This window comes from Barbus barbus, assembly GCF_936440315.1.
Source record: "Barbus barbus genome assembly, chromosome: 12".
NCBI lineage: Eukaryota > Metazoa > Chordata > Actinopteri > Cypriniformes > Cyprinidae > Barbus > Barbus barbus.
The window spans coordinates 27,724,216-27,739,961 of NC_136740.1; the positions used below are offsets into that span (position 1 = coordinate 27,724,216).

Genomic DNA, 15,746 nt, shown 5'->3' on the forward strand with positions numbered 1-15,746 from the left:
ATATAAATACACACACACATACAGTATATATTTAGAAAATATTTACATGTATATACATTTATATTTTATATAATATATAAATATATTTAATATATAAACATAACATATTTTTCTTAAATATATTTACATGCATGTGTTTGTATTTATATATAAATAATAAGTATACACTGTGTACACATTATGTAAACAAAACCTTTATTTTGGATGTGATTAATTGCGATTAATCTTTTGACAGCACTAATATATATATAATGAGTATTTTTGGGCTCAGTCAATATTGCTAACTTGATTACCCTATCTTATTAAACTGTGTTTTGGTAGATTTTCAGAGAAAAATGGCATATTCTATGTTAATGACACATGCTATGTTCATAAACATATTTACCCAAAGTACAGCATCAGAAATGGTTCTTGGCCTCCGTGAGTCAGATATTGTCCTTGGGACAGGTTGATCATCACAGAACATCTGATCAACACCAGACGTCTGATCTCAGACTGATCTGAGCAACACATCTGCCCTCAACAGGCAACATTTCAGTCTTATATTAAACATTTTTCCACTCTGAATGGCTATGGTGTGACCGCCCGTGCCATTTTGTGCACTCCTGGGGAGTTTTCATACATCTATGGAGGCAAACATGAGAGGAAGTTTGCTTTTATGTTACATAGATATGCTGTTGAAGTGTGATTCTGTATCACTCACCCTCATGGCTGTGGATATCCAGGGCAGAAAGCGTGACACACGTGTGTAGACGCCAGGCTTTTTGGCCATGGCACAGCCTGTGCCCCAGCTCACCACCCCCAGCAAACGATAGCGGCTGGTCTTAGACAGGATATCTGCAGCTACGAATGGACCACCGCTGTCCCCCTGACATCATATGAGAGACAGTATCTCATATCACTTCATTATTCCATACAGCCACATCATGCACACTAGTTATGAATGTCGCCCTCTAGTGGACATGTGCTGCTCTGTCCACTGGACCGATGATGTCAGAGCTGAGTGGCAGATACCTGGCAGGAGTCGGTTCCTCCTTTCTCATAACCTGCACAGAACATGGTGGTTGTGACCTGGTTGTCATAATAATCCGGACCATTGCACACTGCATCGCTGATGATGGGCACGTGGGCTTCCTGGAGGACGTTGGCTTGAGTGCCTACAAGAAATCAAGAGACGTGAAGGAGAGCGTTTGTGTGAAACTGAAACTTTTCTGAAAGTCTCTTTAGTCCTTAATGAATCAATGAATGAATGAATGATGCATTTATATAGCGCTTTATTGTGTATTGCTGTACACCCAAAGCGCTTTACAATCATGTGTGGGGGTCTCTCCTCAACCACCACCAGTGTGCAGCATCCACTTGGCCACTTAAAGGCATATTCATGCTTTTTCAAACTAATGTCTACTGTTGACGTCATGTCATGTTGGAATTATCATATTTAAACAGACTGTACAACCCAAAATGAAAATTGTGCCATCATTTACTCACCCTTACTTCGTTCCAAATCTGTATGACTTTCTTTCTTTGGTAGAACATAAAAGAAGTTACTTTGAAGAATGTTGTAAAAAATAAAGTCATACAGGTTTGGAATGAGTAAATGAAGTCAGAATTTTGGGTTTTGGGTGCACATTTGTTACAAAATTACATTACTATTGTAAAAAGCAATTAATCACAGTGTGTTGCATTGTCCCTTTTTATGGAAAGTAACGTTTGCTTTAGTTTTTCTCACTTTTGGGATATAAAAATAATAATTGTGAATTTCTCTCACATCCAGCTAACAGGAAATGTTCTCAGAACTTTGCTTTTCTCAAAATTTCTCTAAATTATGAAGACATGTTCGTCCAGTAATGTTAGTAGAACATTTCTTCAAAATAGGTATTTAATAACATTCTCAATATTAGCACAAAAACGTGATCATTCATAGAACTTTTTTTCCTGAAATATTTTATTTGAATGTTCGCCTAGGTTTTTTTTTTTATGTTACTGCTTGTGTCAGATTGTCCAGTCAACATTCCCATAATGTTTGCAAAACAATAATCCTTTAATGTTTTTGCTAATGCATAGCCAAGAAAATAAAAAAACAAATATTAAAAAAAAATCTGAACTTAATGGAATTTGAGTTGCAAATTGGCAATGTTTATGTACACTTCTCTTGAATATGTTCAAGTTCAAGTTGAGCTTTATTGTCATTCCGCTGCATGTGGGGACATACAGTGGAACGAAATGTCGTGCCTCGCAGGACCACCAATATGATCTTTTTGACATGACATGAAGGCAGCCAATGTGTCAATTACTACACAGACAATAATACATGACCCTCAGTGTTTATGAACAAACAGGAAATGCGTTTACAGTAAATGAAGGCTTAGCAGGTAAGTGGACAGTGTCATGAATAAACATTTAAAACTTTTCCAAAAAATATAACTATATTTTGTACAATTTTTTTGTACAAGTATAGCCATCATAACTGAAATACTAGAATGATAACGATGCAGTGCTATTTAGTATTACATACTATCATAGTATTTATTCATATTTCAAATAGGCTTTTCTTATTCTTCTTTTTGTTGTTTATTTTTTTATTTATTTGTCTACTTTTTAAAATTCTAAGATTTTATTTTAGTGTAAGTTTTATTTTTTCATCTAATATTTACAGTATATTATATTAGCACAATTTTAGTTATTCTTGTGGAAAAAATGCACTTTAGCATACATTATAAAAGAGTACTTACTATGGAAAAAAATATACTTTAAAAGAAAATGAATGTAATGTTTCAGACCCTTGCATGTTATTTACAACCCGAATTCCGGAAATGTTGGGACGTTTTTCTAAATTTTAATAAAATGAAAACTAAAAGAATTTCAAATCACATGAGCCAATATTTTATTCAAATAGAACATAGATAGCATAACAAATGTTTAAACCGAGAAATTTTATAATATTATGCACAACATTAGCTCATTTCAAATTTGATGCCTGCTACAGGTCTCAAAATAGTTGGGATGGGGGCATGTTTACCATAATGTTGCATCTCCTCTTCTTTTCAAAACAGTTTGAATATTATATTAAGTATATATCTGCAACAGTTTTAAAAAATATACTTAAAGATTTTTTTGTACAAGACAATTTTGTACTCTAAGACGAGTACAAGTGCACATTCAATACTATTAAACACACTCCTTTTTCACAAGTAATAACAACACTTGAATGATGTGATAAGCCTGATAGGCTTCTATCATAAGTGTACTTGTAAGGGAAGCTGAAATTATTGTCTGATAATAGATAGCTGGTCATGCATGCGGTACATTCGAGCACAGCAACACTCACTCAGGTCACTGACACAAAGGTCAAAGCCAGACAGACAGACAGACAGACAGTCTCCAGTTCCAGGTAATCTGATTAGAAAAACTGGAATGCAGCACTTCAGTGACCTTTAATTAAAGATACAGAATGAGACATTACTAACCATAATACTCCACGTTACCCCAGCCAGTTACTGTACCCATCTGCCCATCCGCCAAACGCTGGCCATAGGTAGGAAGACACACCGGCTGGATATAATCTAAAACACCAAAACAAAAGATGTCAACTGAGAGGAAAACACAGTCAAACGCAATACTGTGAAATGACACTAGAGGGAATGAGGAGCGAATTTTAGCTTCTCACACTCAATTTCCTTCTATGAGAAACAAATGCATTTCAGAATCAAATCCATCACATTGGTTACATGAGTAACATTCTGGTTAATGGTTACAGAAAACTGTGGATATGAGGAAAAGCTTTGTCCTTCTGGAAAATTCTGCCGGTATTGCCTTTTGTTTCGATTCAAGGCCCCTTGGAAATAAAGGAGCTTTGTTCTCAGGACGAGCAACCTGAGACCAGAGCGGGGTTTTATTATAATGCGGTGTTCAGTCAGACAGGCATGTAACATACCAGTACCTAAGGAAAAACACCTCAAAACAGACTGATTATACTGCTGCCAGTAAAGACTTGTCCTTGTTACACAGAACCATTTCATTTATGAATGCATTCTTTTATGAACATACTTTTGTATTGAAATGCCTTCAAATACTGCTCACAAAAAAAACCCAACATGACATTCACAGTAACATATAAAAAATTATTTTATGCAGAGAGCTAAAAACAAACGTTTCCAGTCATTTTTCTGTCCAAACTGAAAGCGAATATGCATAATCACAGCCAATCAGAACATATGTAATGTTTACTATGCATAGAGCAGGATTTCTGCCAATGACGTTTCACTGTGGGTGGGGCTATGTATTTCCTGTTGCTCTGAGTAAAAACTCACCAGTGAACTGCAGAGGTTTTGTCAGAGCCAGGACTGCTATGTCACGACTGTTGTCATCAATGTTGGCATCGACGAAGGGCAGGTAGCTGCTGTGGTAGACAACGGTCTTCACTTCAGCGATCACAATGTTCTTACGGATGGGAGTGTTGTAGATCGATCCCATCAGAACCCGCCAGCGTGACACATGACGATACCTCCTGACAATAGAGACAGCAAATCAGCATATTAGAATGATTTCTGAAGGATCATGCGATACTGAAGACTGGAGTAATGTATCACAGGAATGAATTACATTTGAAAATATATTAAAATAGAAAACTTAGTGTAATCATATTTCACAATATTGATACTGTATTTTTGGTCAAGTAAATGCAGCCATGTTGAGCATAAGAAACTGTTTTCAAAAAGTTTTCAAAGGTAGCATATGGTTTTGTAAATTGTGTGTTGCATATTTTGCAAAAGAATTACATTTGTCTAACTGTCGATGGAAAACAGCAAAGCCCTCCTTGTGTGGAGGCCCCACAAGAAAATAAATGTTCTTAAAGGTGTTGTAAGTGATGTTTTTAAATACTGTAAAATGCCAATACACATCTAACAATTGAAGTTGCTTAAAGCATCTTTAAAGTGACAAAAATGTTTTTTTTATCTTTCTCCAAATTTTATAAAAACTGAAGAATTCAGTTTTGTCAGACTTAGAGGTGCGTACTAGATAGCAAAGTCTGTAGACAAATTTTGATGTTGGCTAGAGAAAGCCTAGCCCGAAAGTTTGAAATAGTTTAAAAAATATATTTTGAAGATTAAAGTAATTTAAAACCCTTTAATTTCAAGCTTTCAAAGCAATGCAGTCTGTATACACAGACATTGCTACAATATTTAGGGTGAAACTAGTTTTAGCTTGGTTCTAGAGTTCTTAGCATGTATTACTATGTGGCTATGCATTGCATGTTTTTAACACATTTCTAGGATAATTTAATGTTTATAGCAAATTTTTGCACATTGTTTCTCACATGGATTAACAAGTTTTTACCATAGTTTCTAGCTTATTATAGGACACTGCTGGTATGTTTTAGCACATTGTTAACATGATTTAAGTTGTAAGTTGTGTCCCAAATGAAGTAGGCTTCTGTACTCCACCATCTATAATGTTATTCTATCACACAATGTCAGAGTCTGATATGTTTCTAGCATGTTTTAGTAAAAAGTGTGTGTCACTCACTCAGGAAAGCAGTGTGCGGCACTGACGATCCAGCGATCTGAAATGATGGATCCACCACACTGATGAACTCCGTCGTACTGTAAGCTGACCTGCCATGGCCACGAACCCTGACGAGCATCCACTCCCCCCACGATCCGCTCCTCAGGCAGCATACGACGACCACAGTCTGCGGCGATCGAGTGTACAAATCATGCATTTGCAGTGCAAATATTCAATATACTGCAAATATGCATGAGTTGTTGCACTTACCCTGACAAATCACCTCAAGTATCTGACCTTTGTCACATTTACTGAAACAGAAATGAAACAACAGAATGTTTTAGAGAGGTTAACGAAATTGCAAATGTTTAGCTTTTAGTTAGTGTTTATTCTTTTGTTTGCCAGATTAAAAAGCAATCTGATTCAGATGAATTGTGTGATTTCTGCACCACTAGCGAAACCAAATGAAACATTGGCTCTTTTCAAGGACTTTTGGGTCTCTCATGCTCATCAAGGAAGCATTTATTTGATCAAAAATACAGTAACAACATTAATATTGTGAAATTTTTCTATTTTAATATATTTTAAAATGCAATTAATTTTTTTGTGATGCAAAGCTGAATTTTCAGCATCATAACTCTAGTCTTCAGCATTACATGATCCTTCAGAAATCATATGATCAAATGAATATGAATCATCTAATATGCTGATGACCTTGATGACCATTCAAAATTACTCCATGGTGCATCATTTAGTTTTAATGGTATGTAGCTTACCAAGGATAAAGGGCTGTTTTTATCTTCTTCCCATAAGTTAACTCACTCTCTTTCACACAGAAAAAATCTCGGCCACCACCATTATCAGGAGCACACGTCACTGAGAAATTCGCTGCTCTGAATAGAGAGTAAAAAGTAAATCATGTCTGAAATAATGATGAATTCCAGTCATATTTTAAACCGGCTTGACTAAATTTCTCACAGTTAGCTGTAAGCCTGGTACTTCTCATGTGTTTGTTACCTGACGAAGCCCATCTCCTCACAGCTGATGTTGGCGATGAGCTGGTTGGTGCTGGATGAGCAGACGTGTTTCCACCTCCGCTGGGTGGAGTCAAACACTCGCAGCCTCTGGTCTGCTGTGCTCACCTGCACTGCAGGACATGATCGACACAGTGAGAATGTTCATACTAGTATAGATGACCCAATGCACTTTCTATGTTGCATTGGAATACAGTATACAAGCAGAATGCACTGTGCTGAATACTGCATGATACAATGCAATGTGTTCAACTTGACCTTCCATCTATCTATCTTATTTTATTTAAATATGATTACAAATGAACAATGCTTACCATCAAATAATCCAGTATCTTCTGTTGTTCTGAGATATGTGACTGAAAAACAAACACAGAAATCCAGTGTATATTGTCTCTGAAGTGGCTGCAGTATTCCATTAAATCATCAGCAAGCAGAAAGTCTCACCAAGGGCCCAAATGGCGGCTCCCAGCCCTCCCAGTATGATCAAGATCAGAGCTACCGCAGCGGCCACCCGATACCAGCTGAAGATGCTCATCCCTGGACTTCCTGTAGGACAGAAACCTACGCTTTCAGTACAGGACGAAAGCGTATACTTAAAGAAGTAATGGAAGATTTGTGAACCTTACAATACATGCCTGTGCGCAAACACATAAATCATGACAGAGCTGATGAAAAGAACAGAACCATGAACGAGATCAATAGTCCAAAGTCATCAATTCCTCACTGCTAAAGTAAACGTGGGACTTCATCTCAGTGCCATGATCAGCTCGTTCTCTCTCCACACACACACACACACACACACACACACAGACCAGTGTCAGCATGTTCCTAGAGTAACATGTAACCATGTCAGTGGTAAGTGATCAATGCCACAAAGACCTAGTCATATCCAGACCTGCATGCACTGAGCATTCACCACAGCTACTGTTTACAAGCATTTCATCCTACTAGACCGGTATTGCTCATTCATAACCATTACCATCCTAGATAAAACACAAACATATAAATATGACTTTGATATACAAATGTGCATGGTGTCCTGCTTCTCAGATGTTTATCCTGAAATAAAAAGACCCTAATAATCTCACAAGTGTTTCCTATAAGATGCTTAGTTTCAGAGAAAATTTAAAAAGTTTACAGTAAGACCTCAAAGATTTCTATTTATTATTAATTATATATCAGCAGCTCTATTCTTTAAAAGCTCTATATTTGTTTAATTTTTAATTTAATGTGTAACAAATTAAAATAATTTAGGTATATTATAAATACATTAAATATAAATATACTTTTTATTTATATGAATACGAAATGAATTCATGTACACGTCTGGGATCATAAATGCATCTTTATACTGTTCTTAAGCTTACATTTTGTTTTTACTTTTATTCAAAACTAACGATATGACAGTATAAGGAGAGAAGATTGTGGATTTCCTGTATGCGCCTGCATGTTTAAAAAAAATGCTGCTTCTGTCAAAAAAAATATTTTTAAGAAAATAATTTACAGGTTTTTGCAATAATTTGCAAGTCTTGTGAGCTAAAAAGGGCAACCTCTGAGCAATAAATCTTCATTTGGGAGTACAACATACATGCCAGATTCAAACCTGCATCCCCTACAAATTTGTAAGCACATGCTTGCACCAATGAGCCATGGCTTCAACCAAACTACATTCAATGACAAGACTCAATATAGTCCATTTAAAATGAGCAGGGATCAGCAGAATTAACTTTCTATGGACTTTTTTAAAAAGTATTTAACAAATAAAAAGTAGATGAGGCATGTGTAAGATATTGTTATTGATGGGTTTCAGATTATGGTGAAATGCACGGGGGCTTCTGCACATGCAGCTGCCATGCGGATCATCACAAAAAAAAATTTGCTGACTGTGAGGAGCTTGTGCAGAAGCTCTGGTGTAATGATTAACAGTCGGCCCATGCAACATCAGACTACAGCAGAGACTGTGCTGTCCGATAAGCCCAGAGCAAACAAACACACAAAACAGGTTGCTGCACCTCTGCATCAGGACTGAACGCACAAGCCTTTGGGTCAGGGGTGTATTACGTAGAAACATCTCTTTACAGTATAAAGGCGCTTATGCACCTCATGACCCAAATAAGCACAAAAAAATGAAAATAAATCCCTGAAGGCTTTAAATTACTTGGTCTACCCAAAAATGAAAATTCTGTCATCATTCTTTCTTCTGTGGAAGACAAAAGAAGATATTTTGAAGAGCATTTTGGCTCCCATTGACTTAAATAATATGGAAGTCAACAGGACCTAAAGCGGTTTGATTACAAGTTTTCTTCAAAATATCTTCTTTTGTGTTCAACAGAAGAAAGAAACTCATACAGGTCTGGAATGACAAAGTGAGTGAGTAAATGAGGACATAATCTTCACTTTTGGGTGTATTGTCCTTCAGGGAATGATGTGTGATGTGTTTGCTGGGAAATTTGTTCATGAAATTTGTTCTCAGCAGTTCTAAGGGAATCATCGGTCAAGGTTGCAGATATTATTTCGAATGATGCTGAAAATTCAGGTTTAAATGACATTTTACAAATATATATATATATATATATATATAAAACAGTTATTTGAAATTGTAATATTTCACAATATTACTGTTTTTATTGTATTTTTGATACAAAACCATGATCCGCACTAACATGAAACAGTCTTCTCTTTTCGTTTTATTCTACATTTATCATCAGTCCTTGTCTTATTGGGGAAAAATATAGAATAAAACGAAAAGAGAAGACTGTTTCATGTGAGTGTGGATCATGGTTTTGTATAATAAGTGATTTAATGGATTGACGCACCTAAAGGAAAAATCAAGAATCGAAAGAAATCTAACAACCTTGTGGAACTGTATTGTATTTTTAATCAAATAAATGCAGCCTCGGTGAGCATAAGACACTTCTTTCAAAAACATTTAAAAATCGTATACTGACCCCAAACAGATTAGACAGCATATTAAATGTGCATGAAAACGAGGCACAATGTATAAAGATTGTTTTTGTATACTGAAGTTTTTTTGTTTTGTTTGAAAGAAATTTCATTAACTGAACAATCAGAATGTTGTTACACAACAATACAATCCATGAAACACATTTATTTCTATCACTTACAGCCTCATTTTAATTTTTGTCAAAAATGAAATATGGCGTTACCCAAACCAAGGTCTATAATGTAGAAAATCTATTGTCTGTGTGATTTACGCTGTTAAGCGGCTTTCCAGAGAGCATCTAATAACATAACAAATTGTATTATTTAGATTAAAAGTTGGACTGAAACTATCTGAGAACTTGTTACAATTCTTTTTGTGAAATGTCTTGGTCATTGATGCAAGCTGTTAAACAATGGGCATGAAACATATCAGAATATCAAGAGAAAATGAGACCATCCATATATCAACTTGACTCTCAACTGACGGGTGACGTTTTGTCCAAGCCCAGCTTTGAACAGTTACATTATAGGCCAGAACAAAACTGAAACAGTGTGATGTTTTCCAGTTTGCTCTCTCTGGTTTCATTCCTGAGGATTTCCCCACTGCCTCAGACCGTTTCTACAGCACCTGCCATGACCCATTTGACCGCAGAACAAGCAGTACTTTTGTCTGAGTAGGGGTTTGTATGAGACAGAGCTTCTTCATGGTACACTGCTCTCTCCCCCTCACTCTCTCTCTTACTCAAGATGGTCATACCTGGATGAGTCAAGTTTTGCAGCTAAATTAAAACATCACAACGGCCTTTAGCTCATAGCTCTAAAATGGCCTCTACAATGAATTGCATTGACTACGAAGGACTGTTTTGGTCCAGAACATTCCTTTAAAATACTAAACTGCTAAACTACATCAAGCAAGCAGCATTTATGAAAAAACTGAATTAGAAAAAATACAAGAAAAAAATGCATATTTTACTGTACATACATAATACATAATCCACAAAGGCCGTAAAAGTTCTTAAATCAGAGCAAAGTCTAAAACAGTAAAGGTTATTTTCATAATCTAGTTAAGGTTATAAAATTATATATAAAAAACTTTATTAAAATACAGGTTTCCAAGAGTTCCCAACCTTAATTTATTCCTGATTTTTTATCAATTTAGCCTAGGGCATAGAATTTGTCCCTACCGTGTCCCGGCCAATATCCAGCGACTACTAAATTGCCCTTAACAATAATTTTGATCAAACAATTAAATATGTATATGTAACCACTGTTGTTGTAATTTCAGCCATATAGGTTATACCATGGATATCAGCAGAGAAGTTAAAGTATATTGCTAACTTTATGTCGTTGCACTGTTTTGTATTTAACTGCTTCTCCCATTTGCTCTTTTTACATTGACTATTGCTCTAGACTAATAAAATAAGATAAAATGATCAATAATAATAATAAAATAAGATTGTCATGTAACAGGTGCATGGACTTCCATTCGCTCGCCACCAGAGGTCCACTTTTCCATCAAATCGACTTTCACACCACACAGACTAGACCGGATTACCCTGGACTGCATTTCCCATCATTCATTGCACTAAGTACACACAGCTGTCTCAATCACAAGCTCACACCTGAGAAAAATATCTGACCAAAATTACTCTTGTGTGGTTCAAACAAGTTAATGACATCTTCCGCAGATGAGTGACAAAAACAGCAGCTCACTATAGTCATGTCCATCCAAGTTTTTGTGAAATTATTATTCTGTTGTTTGCCTTCTTTATATTAGGAGAGAACTTTAGTTTCCAAAGTTGGACATCGTTTGTTATGATTGTTATATTTGTATTATTAGGCTGAATTAAGAATATAGTAGAGTACCTACCAATATCCAGCAACAACTAAATTGCCCCTAGCAATACTCAAATCTGCACCCTTGCATTTAGCTTTTCTGTGCAGGTAAACAGCTGTATGGCACATCACGTCATGTCTTGACACCTTTTGGCCTTTTGTCAAAGTAATACACAGATCCAGACTGACCAAAACAAATCGAGTACATGACCCATCGCTGTTAATCTTTAACACGGCAGTCGTCTGATGTCAAAAAGGAGAGAAATAGCTCAGTACTCACCGATCTTCTTCTCTGACATCTTTATCCAAAACAGAAAACTGAAAAATAAGCTTGGAACAGATTCCAATGATTCCTCCTCAAAACCTTGATTTGTTGCTTCTTCAAACCTGAAAACGTTGAGGAAAATGCTTATAGAAAGTAGTCCGACCGCTGTCATGGACAAAAATGGGTTAAGCAAGTTAAATAAACCAAAGGGCAAACTGAGAAAAAAAATGGGTTACAGTCTTTGCTGTTATTAACAATCACTGTGAAAATAATTATAGGAACACAAACTAATTTTGTTGCCCTAAATTTAACTTGTGCATGTCTTTGATACTAATTTTACATTTTATAATTAATAAATAAATTCAAACCGGTTGAAGTATATAATTTATTACTGTGATTTGTGACTTTACATTTGGTTTAATGTCTTTAAAATTAAACATTTTAGAGAACTGAAAGGAGTCTAGTGTTCTGTAACTTGTGTTCAGCAACTTATTCACTTTTTTGTTTCCAAATATTCCCTTTTTTTTTTTTTTTTTTTATTAAGTGTAAGTTAAAAAAGTTGCATCCAGTATAAGAATGAAAAATCCTATTCTGTCTAATTCTGTCCTGATTGCCCGTTACATAAGGTGGAAAACATCTGGAAAAATAAATGATCTCATAAGTAATTGTTGGTATAATTATTGGATGGAAATTATCATATTGGGAAAAAGATAAAAGATTAATGTCTCATTTGTTTACTTCCAGTTTCATCAATGCTCTTAATAGTAAAATCCAAAGTTCTCACCTGTACCTCTCCAATGCAGGTTCTTGGATAAACTGTTGAATAAGAAAGAAAGAGGTGAAGGAGTAAATCAGTGGTTTCTTCAAGATATTCGCACTGACATTTCACTTTCCCCGGAGTCCTTCGCTCTTTATTGTGTGTTAAATGAAGTTATTCTCCGGCAGGCAGGACAGAACTCCTCACTTCACTCTCTCTGCTCTTTCTGCTGTTCGCTGGAGTGGAAACCTCCCTCTTCCGGTCAGCAGCGAGTCTCAGGAGAGCGCAGGTGGACAGGTGACTCACCTTCAGCAGCAGCTCGTCTGATGAAGCACTCACGAGCGAGATACATGACGCCTTGTATGATTTTTATAGGTTTTCTCATAAAAACTAATCATTGAAGTTGATCAATAATAATAAAGATTATTCATATTATAACATTCTCAAAATCGTATTAACAGTTAATAATATGTATAATATATAATTCATTATTATGTCCTTTACCTCGTTAGACTTAATAAAGAAGCATAAACATATGGTTTATGCCCAATTTATTATTTTTCAACAACAATAATAATTATTATTATTAAAAGCAGTTGTTATTAGCAATCTAACATTAAATATAAAACAATTAGTATTTAACATCACTTATTAAATAATATTATTATTTTTAAAATATTAGTAATAGACTGTTGTTGTTCATAAAATAACATATCATGGGGATTATGTAGTAAAACATCATGAATTAAATATATATATATAGTCATGGCCAAAAATATCAGCACCCTCAGTAAATATGATCAAAGAAGGCAGTGAAAATTAATCTGCATTGTTAATGCTTTTGATCTTTTATTTTAAAAATTCACAAAAATCTAACCTTTCATTGGATAATAAGAATTTAAAATGGGGGGAAATATGATATAATACACATGATAGTCAATTGTGTGGGTTACATACATGATATGGAGTTATGCATAGAAATGATTAGTTTCATTAAAATTTAAATTAAAGTCTTTTAAAATGATTTTAGGTACATATGGCAATGACGGTGTCTGTGAGGTTCTGTGTAGGACATAGAGATATGTTCTGTGAACAAAGGAATTTCAGGCTGGTCTGTCTTCTATGTGGGAGAAAAATCAGTCTAAGGAAGCTTGTGATTTCCAGCGTGGAACACCCGTGATGGCCATCTCTTTGACCATCAATCTTGATTACTTGCCCCCAAATTTGACGATCTCCTTCCTGGTTGGAATTATCAATAAGTATTCTTTTGTTTTAATGTTGCAAGCTGTTTTGTGAAAGAGATGGTTGGTTCGCTTGCTTCAGACTAGTGGCGCCAGAATCTAATTTATGACACTGTCCTGTTTTCAATCACAATTACATATAATGGTAATTATGTAGTAACAAAAAAAATCATGCAACAACAACAACAATACGTGACTGGCAACATGCAGGAAATTATGACATAATAAATGACAAATAAAGAGGAGGAGGAACAAAAACCAGACAAGGGTGATGTTTTCACAGTAAGGAAACACTCGGGGCTGCAACAATGTTTATGAATGTCCTTGCAATCTTTTGGACCCTGATGCCGGGTAAGACTTACTGCAGAAGTTTTGCTTCTACTGCTGAATTCTCTAAGACTGAGAACATATAAGTCGTCTAAGCATGCAGAAGAATGTTGTTTAGACTGTAGAAACAGCTGTTTCAAATTAGATTCCTTCAGAATTGCTATGCTTCCATTTCAGGCGCTCTTGCTGCTCACTGGATAGTGCATGTTCCCATGGATCCAGTCTATGCTCCTCCTGGTTCTTCTGTAGTTCTGCAGTGCACCTATAACTACCCTGAAGAGTCTGACCAGGGAATACCGCACAAAGTGCTGTCAGAGATGTGGTCTGAATGAAAGCCACTGCTTTTCTCCAAGATACATGTACAACAGTGCAGGGATATTCCATGAGCCCTCATACCAGGGCTGAGTCAAATACTTGGGGCAGACGGGGAGCAAAAACTGCTCTCTGATGATTTCTGATGTGAGGTCAGAAGACAGTGGCATGTACGTGTTCCGGTTCATCACCGACCACCTGAAGGCCAAGCTACCAGGACAGAGAGGAGTAAATCTACAGGTCACACATCAAACAGAAAGTAAGAACAGTTTCTTATGCTCTGGACATGCAATATCTTAGCTCATATTGCACAAAAATAAAGGCTCCAAAAGGAAGATTTTGCATAGGTTCTTCACTGAGATATATATATAGTGAGAATATATAGAGTGAGAAGTGCAGTTAAGTTTCTCATTTTGATCAATGAATTTCCAACGTTTTCAGTCATTTGTCAGTACTTTATGATTAAAAAATTTTAGGATGAGAACAAATTAAATTAAATCCAAAAAAATTGTAAAATTGTAATTCTAGGAAAGCCTGGAAATCACAATTTTAATATTTCCTAATAATTAAAAAGATCCCTTAAGCAATTTTCATCCTGTTCATATATTTATGAATTTATAGAACAAACTTTTATATCATATAACAGCAGTGGCATTTATATTATTTATATGTTAACACTTTAAACAAAGGTCTTATTAGTTACTGTTTAACGCATTAACTAATATTAACTAAAAATGAGCAAATAAATTTGTTACAGTATCTTTGTTAATAAAAATACAACTATTTATTGCTAGTTCATGTTAGGTCTATTAAATAATATTAACAAATAAAACTTCTCATTTTAATCATTTATTAGCAGATTAATTAAGTACTAATATAGAAAGATTTTTCATTTATAGTTCATGTTAACTAAAGCAGTTAACAAATTATGTTAACCAACAACAATGAAATATAGTTTCTATAGTTTAATTTATCCAAATCAAATCTAAAATTAAGAATCCTGACGGCTGACAAACATGTATGAGAAACAAAGTCTGAAGATATTAATTGGTTAATATCGTTTGTCTGTTTTCTGTTGTTCGACCTTTTTTAGCCCACAGCAAATATCAGCTCTTCACAAGAAGACATGTTTCATCAAAGCAGAGGCACTTCCTCAGAGAAATCTGTTTTGCTTCCATAACCTTAAACGCGGGAGGTTTATTTTATTTATAAAAACTGTGATCAGTTAACATGACATTATTTAGCACAGATAAACAAATTTGTCAGCCACATTAATGGCACTTTTAAATGTGTGAATAACCAAGTAGACAGGAAGTCATTGTGTGATTGTAAACTAACCTGTTAATGTCTTTCTTGATGATATGTTGTAATAATAATAATTTTTCACAGCAAGAAGTGCATCTTCATCCACTACGGGTATTGTGCTTGGAATTATCATCATAATAGCAAGCATTGTGATATGCATCAGATGGAAATCACGGAAAGCAAAGCATCTACTCAATAAGTGTCTTGTCTGGCATCATTTC

At 35.3% G+C, this 15,746-nt stretch overlaps 1 protein-coding gene across 3 annotated transcripts; it reads right to left on the minus strand.

Annotated features, from left to right (window-relative positions):
• Positions 1 to 202: 202 nt before the first annotated feature.
• On the minus strand, positions 203 to 12,571 carry LOC306878266 (serine protease hepsin-like). Of its 3 annotated transcripts, none has more exons than XM_079430504.1 (13): positions 12,368 to 12,571; positions 11,599 to 11,705; positions 6,984 to 7,085; positions 6,854 to 6,895; positions 6,523 to 6,652; positions 6,282 to 6,398; positions 5,776 to 5,816; positions 5,527 to 5,692; positions 4,311 to 4,507; positions 3,468 to 3,563; positions 1,015 to 1,157; positions 704 to 868; positions 203 to 624 (listed from the first exon to the last, which is right to left on the minus strand). In XM_079430504.1, exons 2-13 carry the CDS (start codon positions 11,615 to 11,617, stop codon positions 571 to 573), a joined length of 1,272 nt encoding a protein of 423 aa, XP_079286630.1. In that variant the 5' UTR covers positions 11,618 to 11,705; positions 12,368 to 12,571; the 3' UTR covers positions 203 to 570. The 3 variants fall into 3 exon arrangements, with proteins under 3 accessions (XP_079286630.1, XP_079286631.1, XP_079286632.1); XM_079430505.1 differs by having other exon boundaries at positions 12,374 to 12,474; XM_079430506.1 differs by lacking the exons at positions 11,599 to 11,705; positions 12,368 to 12,571 and having other exon boundaries at positions 6,523 to 6,647; positions 6,984 to 7,032.
• Positions 12,572 to 15,746: the final 3,175 nt, after the last annotated feature.